Source organism: Nipponia nippon, unplaced genomic scaffold, assembly GCF_047370975.1.
Source record: "Nipponia nippon isolate SJK-2023a ecotype South Korea unplaced genomic scaffold, ASM4737097v1 scaffold_5, whole genome shotgun sequence".
Lineage (NCBI taxonomy): Eukaryota > Metazoa > Chordata > Aves > Pelecaniformes > Threskiornithidae > Nipponia > Nipponia nippon.
Genome location: NW_028262369.1, coordinates 78,585,404 through 78,599,223, shown reverse-complemented (window position 1 = coordinate 78,599,223; position 13,820 = coordinate 78,585,404). Strand labels below are relative to the sequence as shown.

General features: G+C 36.8%; 1 protein-coding gene across 1 annotated transcript in view; it reads left to right on the top strand.

The window, feature by feature from the left end:
* The first annotated feature begins 552 nt into the window (after positions 1 to 552).
* LOC104010023 (uncharacterized) overlaps positions 553 to 13,820 on the top strand; it is a 37,354-nt gene continuing 24,086 nt past the window's right edge. Inside the window, exons 1-13 of the mRNA XM_087731498.1 lie at positions 553 to 709; positions 1,509 to 2,077; positions 3,779 to 3,799; positions 5,274 to 5,333; positions 6,538 to 6,591; positions 6,894 to 6,938; positions 7,808 to 7,834; positions 8,126 to 8,170; positions 8,812 to 8,856; positions 9,510 to 9,563; positions 10,854 to 10,922; positions 11,610 to 11,678; positions 13,555 to 13,623. Coding sequence (XP_087587624.1) covers positions 553 to 709; positions 1,509 to 2,077; positions 3,779 to 3,799; positions 5,274 to 5,333; positions 6,538 to 6,591; positions 6,894 to 6,938; positions 7,808 to 7,834; positions 8,126 to 8,170; positions 8,812 to 8,856; positions 9,510 to 9,563; positions 10,854 to 10,922; positions 11,610 to 11,678; positions 13,555 to 13,623 — 1,284 coding nt within the window. The remainder of the gene's footprint in view (positions 710 to 1,508; positions 2,078 to 3,778; positions 3,800 to 5,273; positions 5,334 to 6,537; positions 6,592 to 6,893; positions 6,939 to 7,807; positions 7,835 to 8,125; positions 8,171 to 8,811; positions 8,857 to 9,509; positions 9,564 to 10,853; positions 10,923 to 11,609; positions 11,679 to 13,554; positions 13,624 to 13,820) is intronic.

Below are 13,820 nucleotides of genomic sequence, written 5' to 3'. Positions count from 1 at the left end.
TGTAGGACCGCTGAGGACAGGGGGGCTGCGATAGCAAGGCGAAGTACGCATGACCCTCAGTTCTTAAGTAAAAAGAACAGGGAAAAACTCGGGTCTGCCTATGTACCTCCTCGTCTCCATGCCAGCTCTGGAAAAAGCAGGTTTGAAAAAAAACACCCCTGTGAATTACACTTGAGATTCACACTGCATCCACATGGGTAGAGCCAAGGTTAAGGTTTCTGAGAAGTGCTGGTTGTACAAATACTACCAGACAGTGACAGAGAACTGAAGTGTGTTTGTAAAATGTCTGTCTCCACTTTGTCACGTGCTAGAACTGTATGCACTATGCTTGAAAACCACTCCAGTATGTCTCTGTTTCTTATTTTATTACATATTTTGGAGAATATCTTAACAAAAGAAAATAAAATCAGCTCGTTTTTAGGGACTGCATTTTAAAATACAGTCTGCTAAGCAACCTGTTGAAGCAAAATTGAATAATGTTTTATTGTCCTCATACTGCTGTACTTCTGTGTTATTATTTGTGTTGTTTAGGAAACAGAAACCAAACAAATGATGTTCTTCAGATTCTGGTGGCTTTTATGGATACTTGAACACCATGAGTTTTTAGCAGAAAATCTCAGGGAAGGAAAAAGATATGGATTGAGAAGACCAAAACCTAAACACATTCTGTCAAATACTGTAGAAAAATATCCCAGCCCAAGTGATCAAGGTGAATATTGTCATTTTAAAACAGGTGTGGGCTTTTTTCCCTGATTCATTTATTTGAATTCTGGACTACATGGCTAACTTTTCCTCTAAGATATTGCTTATAATCAGCCAGGCTTGCCTCATCCTACATTTTCACATGCCTTATTTTTGCACTTTTATCTTTTTACTCCCATCTTTTCCCTCCCCTTTTGTGTATTTCAGAAAAGGAGATTACTTGTAGGCTTTTTTATGATATGGCTGATTGATAGCCTGTTACTGTCACAACAAGAATAATAGCCCATTTAATTGTATTTCTATAGAAGTAATGTCATCACTAGTTCAGAAAATTAATACTCTGCAGATCCTACTTTTGGAAATTTTTATGTAACTGGATGCGAGTGTCAGTACCAGGGACAAAATCTAGCTCTGTCAAATCACATTCCAGTGTCTTATTCAGTAAGACTCATTTTCCTGTAGATGACTTCCACCTTCCCGGTCCCCATCCTGGTAGGATATTCAGTGAAATACCAGGCAAGAGGACAGAATGAATGTATAAAACCACTACAACATTCCTCATTTCATACTACATAACATCACCTCACCTTCAGTTTCTTATTCCTTGGGGCATCTGTTCTGGAGCAAATTCCTCAGCCTCTTTATGCTCTGTCTTCATGAGGGTCTCACACTTGTGATCACAGACGTTTTCAAAAATTTCCATAATTGCACTCCCACTTTTGAAGCCTAAAATACATGTAAGGGTAAGGGTAGAACGAGATTTAGTATGAAATCACTCTACTTACCTACCTACCTATTTATTCTAGATGAAGACTGCGTTCTGGAAATTGCTTTTATACTGGACAGCTCCGAAAGTGCTAAGTACTATAATCATGAACAGCAGAAAAAATTTGTACTGGAAACAGTAGACAGAATGAGAAGTCTGCAGCTTAGTTCTGGACGTACCCTTAGCTGGAGGATGGCCTTACTTCAGTACAGCAGCACCGTTTTCATAGAGCAAACTTTCCATGACTGGAAAGGTCCTGAAGCATTCAAATCCCACATTGCTCCCATCACCTACATAGGTCATGGCACCTACACAACTTATGCTATAACTAACCTCACACAACTCTACATGACTGAAGGGACTCCGGGTAGTGTGAAAGTAGCCGTGCTCTTCACTGATGGAGTGGACCATCCAAGAAACCCGGATATTTTTGCAGCTACAGCTGATGCTAAACACCAAGGAATTGTATTTTTCACAATGGGAATGACCAGAGTGGCTGAGGAGGTCAGCAATGCTGCCAAGCTCCGGCTCCTGGCCAGCGTCCCAGCATCCAGGTTTGTTTTCAACCTCCAGGAGAAAGAAACTGTGGAAAAGATTATCAAAGAAATGGTACGTATGAGAAAGAATTTAAAATAGTTATAGGAACATATGTAAAAAATGGTCTTATTCCCAATATTTTGAAACGTTTATGCTATTGAAGAAACCTGTATTTTTTACATGCTAAAGCGGCCCATTTATTAATAAGACCACTGTGCCAAAGTACAGGTTTCCTTTCTCTCTCCACCATTCAGATCTTGCCAGCCAAAATATTTGAGGTTGGAAACTGAATTAGATTTAAAGAGACCTTTTGTGAAGTTATTTTTATCTCTGTTTTTCCTCCTAGGAAAGGTATTTTAAGCCTCCTTTCTTAAAAAAAAACACCACCAAATTTTGACATCCTAGTGCTTTCTTCTGTAGCAAGTACGAATGTGACATTGCATTTTGTACCAAAAAAGACGCAGCTCTTGCAGAAGTGAAAATAAATTTGTAGACCTTAATGGAGATATGTCAATTTAGATAAAATCTGAACTTGGCCATAGGCATCTTTAAATTTCCATGGAATACCTACCACATAATCAAAAGGAAATGTGTAAATTGAGCTTCAAGTTTTGCTTGGGCACCTCTTTTCTGCATGTGAACTTAATTTATAAAAAACATTCCCTGCCGAGTATGAAGAATAGAGCCATCCTCTAGCCTATAAATCTGGTGACACAAGCTGTGGATGAATTCCTGATCTGAGCATGCAGAGAGATATAAAATAGAAATACGAATAAGAACAAGGAGACTTCTGCAGTGAAAGTGACACCTAAGTAATCTCATACAGGCCTAGAGCATGTACACAAGCTGGCCTTCCTGTCTGTCTGTCCTTTACTTTGACAGCCTGCCACTCTGCATTGGGTTTCCCTGCATATCACCCTTTCCACCTTCTCTGGTATTACCACTGCTTTCTGTATCACAGCAACCACCTCCCCAGTGACTAAACACACTTTATTTTACCTGTTACAAACAGGCAGCCGTCCTCTGGTGCCTTCTTTTGAGAACACAGCTGCTGTCTGGTTTAAATAATGGGTTTGGCATAATTATATGTGCATACATGTGAATTTCAGAGATGTGTATTGCGTTGCTGCTCATCAACACATTTATGTCCTCTCGAGACTACATCAGTTGTGAAAAGTGGGAGGAATGCATTGTATGTGGGTGTTTCAGCTGTAGAGATCTTCTAAAAAATAACAGAGCTAATTTGATGGTGATAACTTCATGTGATCACTGTCAAAGTCAAATCTTTTCTAAGGTGTTCTTACGGTTCTCATTTTGTGTGTGCCTAACAGCACGCATAGAAAAGCTTCTGATTTTCTCAAGTGTGAAGTATGTATCATTCACTCCTACTAGAGAGCTGCTGCTATTCAGCACTTTGGAAACACTGTAGTTTCTGGGTGCATTGTTCCCATATACATAGCTAACTATGTTGATTTAGCTCTGTTTACCATTGTAATTTTAGCAAGTTATGGATGGACAAGGAGAGTCAGTGATTTGTGCAGTCAACAATCTATATTAGGAATTGAAATTATTTACATTATTTTTTAGAATGGAGGGATTGGTAGAATGTTTCTCAGAAATTAAAGCTTAATTAATGTTAGTTAATATGTTAATTGCATAATTTAATTAACTAGCTGCTGAAGCAATTAATTTTAACATCTTTCAGTGTTCTTCCTGTAGAGCTGGATTATGACTTTAAGTTTCTAATGTTGTTTTGAATATCTGTCTTTACAGAAAGATCTGTCTGAGGAAGAGGTAAGTATTTTTTTTTCCTCTACAGAAGTACTGCTTCATATAGCCATTTACAATTATATGGAAACATAATTCAAGAAAACTTATCACTCAGGAAGTTGGTTAAATATTGAGTCTAATGGGATTGTCTTCAAGTAAAACGTGCTTTTGTATTTGCAGGACAGAACTTTAATTTGCTATCCTAATGTCATTTACTTTCCCTCCTTATTTTCGAAGTTGAAAAAGAGCAATGTGTGAGCATTCAGGTTAGCAAGAATTTGCTGATACGTCTCGGCACATCATCCAACAGACTCAATGGATAAGAAAACATGACACAGAACTGAATGTGGTGCAGTTCTAGCCCTTAATGCTCTTCCTATGTAAAAGAGTTTAAAAAAAGGAAGGAACTCGAACAAAGTTCCATCATTGCACTTTTCCAGTTTGTCCACGCTGTGTCACCCTGACTGCAGGCATTGGTAGGTCTGGCTGCCATTTTGCGGGGAATAAAGTTAGCTTTCCTTTTAAAGACGTTAGTCCTACTTAAGGTGCAGTTGTCTCGGGCAAAGACTGTTCTCATGAGCAGCTCAGGGAAACTTCTAAATATTAGGAGTATTTGCAAAACTTGAAGCATTTTATTTTTCACTCATTTCCACTGGCATGTTGATTTTTCTCTGTCAAAATAAACCCTGAAGTAGTAAGACATTCAATGTTATCCTTGGAAAACATATTGTTACTAATTGGGATATTCAGATTAAAATTATATTTAAACCCTTCACTTCTAGACATCTCCAAGCTGAGTGGAGGTTTAATAAATAATAAAACCAAAAATAAAAACAACATTCCTTATTCCTCCTCCAAAAATAACCCCTGTATCTGTAATAATCTGGTATTATGTAATAGTTTTAAAGTTTCAAAAAGATCCTAAAAATCACACAACTACAGACCATAATGATGTCTGACTGGGACACACGACAGTAGAGATGACAAGATAAAGAAAGATTAGAAACTATTATAATGAATTGCATTAACTAGATAATAATATACATCCATAACATGTTTTGTTAATAGATCAAGCTAGAGCTAAACTATGATCTATCCTACATGTAGTGGAATAAAGTGGAAAAAGGATATAAGATGCTTTCTTATCCCATTGTCTTGGCTATCTCTACAGTGACTAGTAATCAAAACAAATCTACAATCATAGACACAGCATACCAATAAACTGACCTTGTGAAGAGCTTGGAGGTAAAGCCATTATCAAGATGACTGAAATTTCAGGAGTAGGAACGACACAGATTTTTGGATAGAGCATAGGAGACCACATTGCTATGAGTGGTAAACTGACAGTTAAAAGATTTCTGCAAAACATTTAAATATAACTGGCTTCTGGTCATTACTGGTGTACTCAGACTAGCCATAGAGTAACTTAAAAGCAATGTTCATGTGTTTTCTCTCTCTTCTATTAAAATGTGCTGATTTGGACTATTTTCATTTAAAGTGTCCCCAGGCTGCCACATGTAACTGTGAGAAGGGGGAAAGAGGCCTTCCTGGCCCTGCTGTAAGTAGCTGTCATTTCTCAAATAACTGATATATAGTATAAATCAAGATTTATTTCATTGTTGGAATTTTTTTAGGAAATTATTTGAACCCAGGTCCTGAGACAACAGAAGTTCAAGGTTCAGTACATGGTCCTCCATAGTTACAATGCATGGAAATGTCACACCAGTAGGAAATGTATGGAGAGACCTGAGAATGCCATGAGACTCTCCCTCTGAAAAAAGAATAGTGTGATGTGGTGAGGCTCTCCTTTTAGCCACAGCAGTTTAAAAGGCAGGAAGGAGCAACTTTCCTGTGTGGAACAATAATTCACCTGTTACAATCAGACAACCAGACCAGGTGGATCTAACTAGCCCCAAATCAAACATTAATATCTGAAAAGTTCTCTGAAAGCAAGAGAGAGAGCAAGAGGCTGAAGCATTAGGAACAACTGAGACAAGATATTTGTGAAGAGGGTAAAATAGACTGGACTTCTTTCAGAACAGTCTTACAACTAGAACCCCTAAGCAAATCTAGGGATTGCTTCATACAAGGTTTTGTGATCTAAACTGCAAGGTTTATGTTTCAGAAAGAACTCTCAGAGTTGAATGGTCTGATATTATATCCCGAACATTGAACTAAAACACCATAGTACCTTCTAGCCCTTGCTCAAGGTGAAGGGACAGTGTCAGAGTTTGAAACAGAACCCTAGAGATCTGCCCATCCTCATCCTTTTGACCTGAACATCCTATACATACATAAACAGAAATACACACCGGTTTTATCCTGCATAGTACAGCACACTTTAATTGAAAATGTAGCCTCTTGTGTGCAAACAGTAGTTTTGTTTAGGTTAGTATTTGATGTCTTTACTTGGAGAGTGCAAGCGCCTCTTAAACAAAACATACACCTCAAAGAGTTCAAAAGAAAACAAAACACCCACTTGGCAAGCTGGGTAGCTACAAAAACATCTGATCAACTCTTATCTTCAGAGGAGACCTGAACAATTTTTGTTTACAACGAAGACAAAAGAGAAAAATGGCTGCCTATTGAGTTGGCCCTGCTACTCCCAGAAATTCAATTTCAAGGTTATGGTAAATGCAGAGATTTTTAAAAATAAATCTATAGGAAGGAAATATCCTAAATATAAAAAAATAGTGTATATATTGTAAAATAAAATTATTTGACTAACATGTATTATAAGAATTTTATTTTGTTATTTTCAGGGTAAAAAGGGTCGCACTGGGGATGATGGAGCTCCAGGCCTGAAAGGAGCAAAGGTGATCTGATTTTTCAGATTTAGGAGAAAGATTTGGTACTTCATTAATATGAAAACACTATCCTAATAGTGCCCATGTACTTTCCACCTGTGAATTTCTTAAACTTCACCTACCCCCTTTTCCTGTAGTAAAGACTACGATTCTTTACAAATTAAAATCTTATATCTAACATATAAAATCATCAGAGTTTAAAAAGAGGGAGCTGGTATGCTTCCTGTAGTGCATTGAGATATCTGCTGAAATAATCAGGACAATACTATCTTATCCTGATTTCACTAATCTTGATGTTGGATTATTCATAGGGGGAGCCAGGTCTTAATGGAATCCCAGGACGAGATGGAATAGAGGTAAGAAAAGACCTTTTTTCCCTTCTTCTCCAATGAGCAGTGTTCCTTCAAGGCAAAACACTACTTTTTTTTTTTTTTTTTTTTTACATTATAATAGCAAATTTCAACTTTGGTTTACCAGCTAATGATTCATTAACACTAGAAGAACTGAAAACATTATCATTTCTTAAAGAAAGGGAATAATTCCCTATTATAAGAGTGATCTAGAAAATACTGTCTAAAAATACATAGTCCCTCCTAAAAAGTGTGAAAAGCTCTGATATGATAAGAACATGATATGATCTGATATCATATCTCTGATATGATCTAAGAACATTACAGAAATTGACACTCTGCCTGCATCTTTATGGGTCAGTTTAAATTTTTCATTTGGCAAATAAAGGATCCAGTGTGTAATAGCAATTAAAAAGTTGAATGAACTACATATAGGAAGTAACTGTAGGACCAGCCTCTTAGTGCTTACCTCTGATTGATTCACATATGAATCACTCTACTTTGTATTTTCTTATTTTACAGTACAGCCTTTTTAATTAGTGACTTTCTCCTTGCTTTTTTATTTTAGCATATTTCTCACTAAGATGGAAATATGAACTCTAGTTGTTCTGCTTTATATCATCAAATTCGCAGTCTAAAATGACACTTTCATAAGATTTGCTCGCACATACAACAGCATCTATCATGACCAGTAGGTGCAGTATTTAGAGTCATATTGCCATGTTTATCAGAGATCACCTTTTCTACCTAATTGTTCATTATAACCTGAAATGCTGCTTTTCTAGAGAGAGTAGAATGTTAATAGTGCCAATACTCACATTCTTACATTGGGGTTATATATCCTCACAACCTGCTTTGCTTTTTTATTTTCCCAGGGGAAATCTGGATATAAAGGAGAGAAGGTACTAATTTTAGTCAGTACTTCTGCTTACGTATAGATATTTGATGTTATTATTATTTATTATGTATAGTGCCATATTTCTTGTAAATACTAGTAATGAAAAATAACATCATCTTACCAGCTGCTGCACAAGCTCTAATAGAAGATGTGTCCTTTCCCCAATGAACTTACAGTATGACTGCTATAATATGTCATGAATAGAATAACATCTAGGTTTTCAACTAAAGCACCCAAAGAATAAGGATGATATGCTCCATATACCTCATAAATATTTATTTCTGTTCTTTTCCAGGGTGAAAGAGGTGAATGTGGAATCCCAGGGATAAAAGGAGACAGAGTAAGTAGCCAAAAAGTTGTTATGCTTTCAGGAAACACAGTTAAAATACAGAAAAACTACAATTCCCTGAATAACAACCATGGTGATAGGTTTAAGGCAAGTATTAATTCTAAGGCTGAGGGAAATGAACAACTGACAGTTGTTAAAAAAATGAAAGTGAGCAAGGATACTATTTTCAGTAACTTTCCCAGCTCCTTTTATATTTTCATGTGATTCCTCTTAAGGCCCAAGCCTAAGCCGTTTATAACAATGGTAAAACTCCACTTGACTTTAACAGAGGCCAAAGGCTTGAAGTAGTAAGCAAAGGGAATGAGAGGTGAAAATGAAACCAAGGTTTCTAACACCCATCTTCAAGATTTGGTGTATAATTGCTGTGAATATTTTAAATGAAACAGTTTAATCCTGGATTACTGGTCCTTGATAATTAACTCTGTTCATTCTTACTCTGTATTCTGATGACCACAGTCCATTTTAAAAAATATTTATTCAATACTTGCTGGCTGCTGAGCTTCTCTTGATTTTATTTTTTATTTTAATGTAAAGATATCTAAATAAGATACCTTAGTAAAAAGTTATCTAAAAGTGATTTTGACCAAATCTAAATACACATAAATGTATCCTTTGTTTCACTTGCCTTTCAGGGTCCTGAAGGTCCAGTAGGCCCCAGAGGAACAAGAGGGCTACAGGTAAAAAAAAAAAAAAAAAAAAAAAAAAAGAAGAAGAAAGAAAGAAAGAAAGTATAAGAACAACAATACCTGGTTCCCTGGGATTCAAAGGTCTGAAATAGTATCATACCACAACCGTCATGGAATCATTGAATTGCTGAGTTCAAGGCATCTAAAATCTATTTTCTTAAACAGCAAAAGTAACAAGAATTTGGAGGAGCAGTCTAGACAACTAAATCATCCTTATCATTCATTCAGTCTCAAAGACCACAGCAAATACAGTTCCATAAAAACCAAAATCACTCATTTCCCATTCAGTGTCTTAACTATTTCACAGAAGTACACGGAAACTCTTCAGTCTCTGTTCATCCCAATACTCTTGGACTAAAGGCCAAGCTTAGCCCATCATAGATGTTTCAGTAAATCTTGACTATAGATTACCTTTAACTGTATTCAGATAAAGGGAGAGCCAAATTCTCTCCCCCAATTACCAGACCCAGCTCCAACTGAGTTGAGCAGCTGAATCTATACATGCATCAGAAAGCAAAGCTTCAGTTCTGAAATGTTTGTAACTCATATTTTCATGCAGACTACAGCAAATTAAATTGTTTTTCAAAGCTGCCATTGTTCTGAAAGCTTGAAAAATCTCATTAAAACTACTCCTGTTTTAATAGGGTCCACAAGGACAATCTGGAGATCAAGGGCCTGAAGGCCTGCAAGGATCAAAGGCAAGAACTGCATTATTTCTTCTCTTTCTTAATGTTGAAAGTTATTAATACAGCCTCAGAACAATAATGCTTTTATCCTTATACCCCATACCCTTCTTGTAGGGGATGCAGTTTAATGTGACATTGCTAGCAAATCATGTATTCTTTGTATTCTACAAGGTTCCTAAGAAAGGTCTCCATTTGCTCTTTGTACTGGATTCAGGTCCGAATCACACTCCAATCTTTTCTCACAAACAGTTAAAATATGGCAGCATCACAGAATAATACTTAGCAGCAGTGTAGCATTGCATTTCTTCAGTTTTCAGTTTCAAACTATTTTTTCCCTAAGTGCCAAGCAGGAATTCTGTTTGGGATCTCAAACAAACTCTTCTCTTGAAACTATACATTCTTAAGAAGAATTCTATAGTTCAAAATCAGTATTCCCACTGTTTACTGATGCTCAGCAGAAGATATCTGAAAGTCACGAGGATGAGTGCAGTTTAGGACACGGTCTTGCAGTGGGCCCTCTGAAGGTGAGCCACAGAAATCACCCAGTGCTTCACTGCAAGATCCAGTCCCCTCTGTAAACATAAAATATTTTTTGTTTGTTTGTTTGTTTGAAAAAGTATGATTTACATTTATTAAATCCTTAAGATTTGCTGGGTTTAATTCTCACTTACCCCATTGTAAATTCCAGGTATACCAATGAAGATTACTTCATTCTGTCGTTCTGTGATGACTTGATATCTTTATTGTAGTAGTTTAATGAAAGATGCAAATATCACTGGATATTATAGACAATTATGGGAACTGTTTTAACTTCATTAAGAGAGACCACAGTTACACTTTGCTTCTCAGAAAAACCTTAAACTGAGTAATTCAGCCAAGGCTAATGGGTTCTTCAGCTACTGAAAGGAATATTGTTGTGGAGAAAAACTTGAAAATAAGTTTATAAATGACATTATCTCTTTTGATATCTCTCTTGATATCTCCTTTACACGATATTTAGAGCGCCTGCTGGCCAACAGTGATGCATAGAGCAGTTGGGTGTCAAAACTCACATATCCCACATGAAACGAAACATTTTTCCTTTTGTTTAATCTGGTATCACTTTGTACAGGAAGTGTCTACACTCTCAGTACAGGGAATTTTGAAGCATTGGAAGGGTGAACAGATGAAGTACTCTGTAAAACAATCCCAATGGGCTGAAATTCAGGATGTACAAAAAATGAACTTACAAACTGAGTTAAACTCATTTCCCTAGACACCAATTTATAAGCAGAATTGTTTCTTTTTTCATTCTTTGAAAAGGGTGAAAGAGGTCTCCCTGGGCCACCTGGCTTGCCTGGAGAGACTGGAATAGGACTGCCAGGCCCAAAGGTACAAGTATCTCTCATATTCTATAGTACATGTATTGTAGGATAAGAACAAAGACCGAGACAGCCAAGATAATATACTTGCTGGTACATGAGAAACTTCAAGGCCCCAAATGCTGTTTTTATGGTACTGGAAAGGTATTTTGTATGTATGTTGATCAAAACTGTTTAGAAAAAAAAAAGTATATTTTAAGTATGTACTTTAAAGGACCTTTTTACAGTAGTTCTTACGCTTGACATCATAACTCAATCCAAGCAGTGTATGGCTGAGTAAAAATGCATACATAGTGTTAAACAAAAACTATCCTGTGAAAAACAGCCTTGTTGGTTTGGATGACTAGCATAAAGAAAACAGAAACACTATGACAGAAATACTGACTTCTTGGAAAAGGACAAGAAGTGATATATAATGTACTAGGAATATGATGTGAATAATTAACCTTTTAGATTCAACATTGTCTTCTCTCAAATGCAGAATTGAGGCTGTCCCCTAATGCTGTGAAACTGCACCAGTTCAATGGCTGTTGGGCCTTGCATGCTGTATGACTCTGAGGACACTCAGATTTTCTCTGCCATTCCTGTATTCTCCTACATCACATATTTCAAGTACAGAATGTCTGATGAGTTGTTACATGCTGCACACATACAAATACCTAAATCAGGCATTTTCAAAATACATCTTTGTTTGAAGGGTGACACCGGTTTGACAGGAAGACCGGGCCCTGTTGGCCCACCCGGAGTTGGTGAGCCAGGACTTATGGTATGTCTACTTTTTATTTGGTGAGAGGGAAGCAGGACACAAAGGAAAAATTCTCGGTGATTCCCTGTTAAAGGGGATATATGTGTGTTAAATGATACCATCTCTTTTCTTTCTTCCGCTAGTTCTCATTCTCATACGTAAATAATTATCTTAGTCTCCAAAACAGCTATGAAAAAATAACACCTTATGCAAAACCACATAAATATTTAAATAATCTGTCCCCCGATAGATTAAAATTCACATGTGGTAACTTCAAAGTTGACTGCTTTTCAGTATCATTAGAACATTAACATCAGCATGGCTTTGAGGGAGAGACTCCATTTCAACCACTGTAACATTAGAAACAGTCATATCTAAACAACCTCCATAAAGATGTTCAGATTGCCTAAGCGGTCCCAGGTAACAATTTGACCAGTATTAGCTTTACTGAAGATAACAGAAGGAGAAATAAAAAAAAAATTTACTTTCAGATTTTATAGTAGGTTTGGCTCTGAAATCTATTCCTTCTTTTCCTTCCCTTCCTTCTCCTGATAGTTGTAAACTCAACCTCTTTGTGGTAATTCAGAAAATCAGTACGCCAATTTTATGGTTGCTTTTTTCCCCAAGTGTCAGACAGCACCTTTTACTGAGCTATTTACAATTCAGCAGACTCAAATTCAGTTCTCATCACCTGGGTGAAAGACCCCTAGTGCAACCACAAGGAAAATTTTGTGCAGTTTTTTCACAAGTAGCTTTTCCCCATTGACAAGGAAAGATTTGTAATAATCATTTCAAAAGAGGTGCTGCCATGAAAAACAGAAAGATGGCTTGGTAACTGAACTGACTGATCTCAAACCTGCTTGAAAATACACTACTGGAGAGGAGTGAGTTCTCATTGAAAAGCCCAAAGAAAAGAGCATTACTAATAAGGCCAGTGGTGACAGTCAGTCAAAGTGAGGCAGTAATGCTTCCTGAGTCTCTTCAGTAACTGCATAGAGAGAAGAGCCACTTTGTGGGGGAAGAGGTGCCTGTGATGTGCACCTTTGTTAGCCACAACAGCTGTACTGGTATAACAAGAGATTCTGAGTTTTAAAAATACACTAAAAGTGTTTTTAAAATTTACTATAAAATGTATTTGCTTCAAAAGAGTTTTCTTTTTATGGCTGAATGCATTGTAATGATCTTCACCTAAGAACTAGACATAATTCTAAAGCTCTATGCAGAAGAAGCAGAAGCATATTTAGGCTATGCAGAGCCAAATCTACCAGGATTCTGTGATGTGTGTGTAATCTTAAGGAATAAATCACAGGAAAAAAAAACAAAACAGATGCCAGAAAACACTGTGAAACAGACTCAATATGCACAGGTTTTGGACTTGCATTTAGTGAAAGGTTTTAGTTGTCTTACTTGCCCCTTGTGCTCCTACCAGATCTGCTTTCAAAAAAAGAGAAGGGCATGCCATTATTCTCTTCATCAATTACAGTCAAATCTCTCTACAGCTACATCTTCTTCAGTACCATTCTGCCTGGCCTTTAATCTGGTTCTCCCTGTGTCTCATGATTAGACTGATACATTAGTAAGGATTAGTAACAATTTGTAAGCCAAACTAAAGTTTAGGGAGTGAAGATTTCAAAAGTATAAGGAATAGGAATTTCAGCTACATAACCTGTGATTCATAAGTAAGCAGAAAAGTAAAACTGTCTGCCTTGTTATTGCTGCAGGCTAGAAGGCTCATCATTTATTCAATGTGGGTATCATATTACTGTATTATTTTTAACAGGTTATAACTACACCAACATTTAAAGACGTGCTTAAAACCGACAATGACATAGAACATGCTGCTGTGGATTTGAGTGATTAATACCTATTCTAGGCCATTTTAAACTTATGTTAACAGGGGCCTCAAGGACCACAAGGTGTTCAAGGAGAAAGAGGTTCACCAGGAGAAGGGCTTCCAGGAGCAAAGGTACAGCAGTCGAAGGGTTTTAAGACCTGAGCAGCACCATTAAATGACTGCATGCCAAAACAAGTCCATAGCAGGCATGGGAATCTGAGAAAGTAGCTTGTAAATTAATATTAAAATTTAGCATCAATTAACCTGATATATTTTCATAGAATTCAGTTGGTCCAAACATGACTTCTAGGCACAGCTAGCCTTTGAGG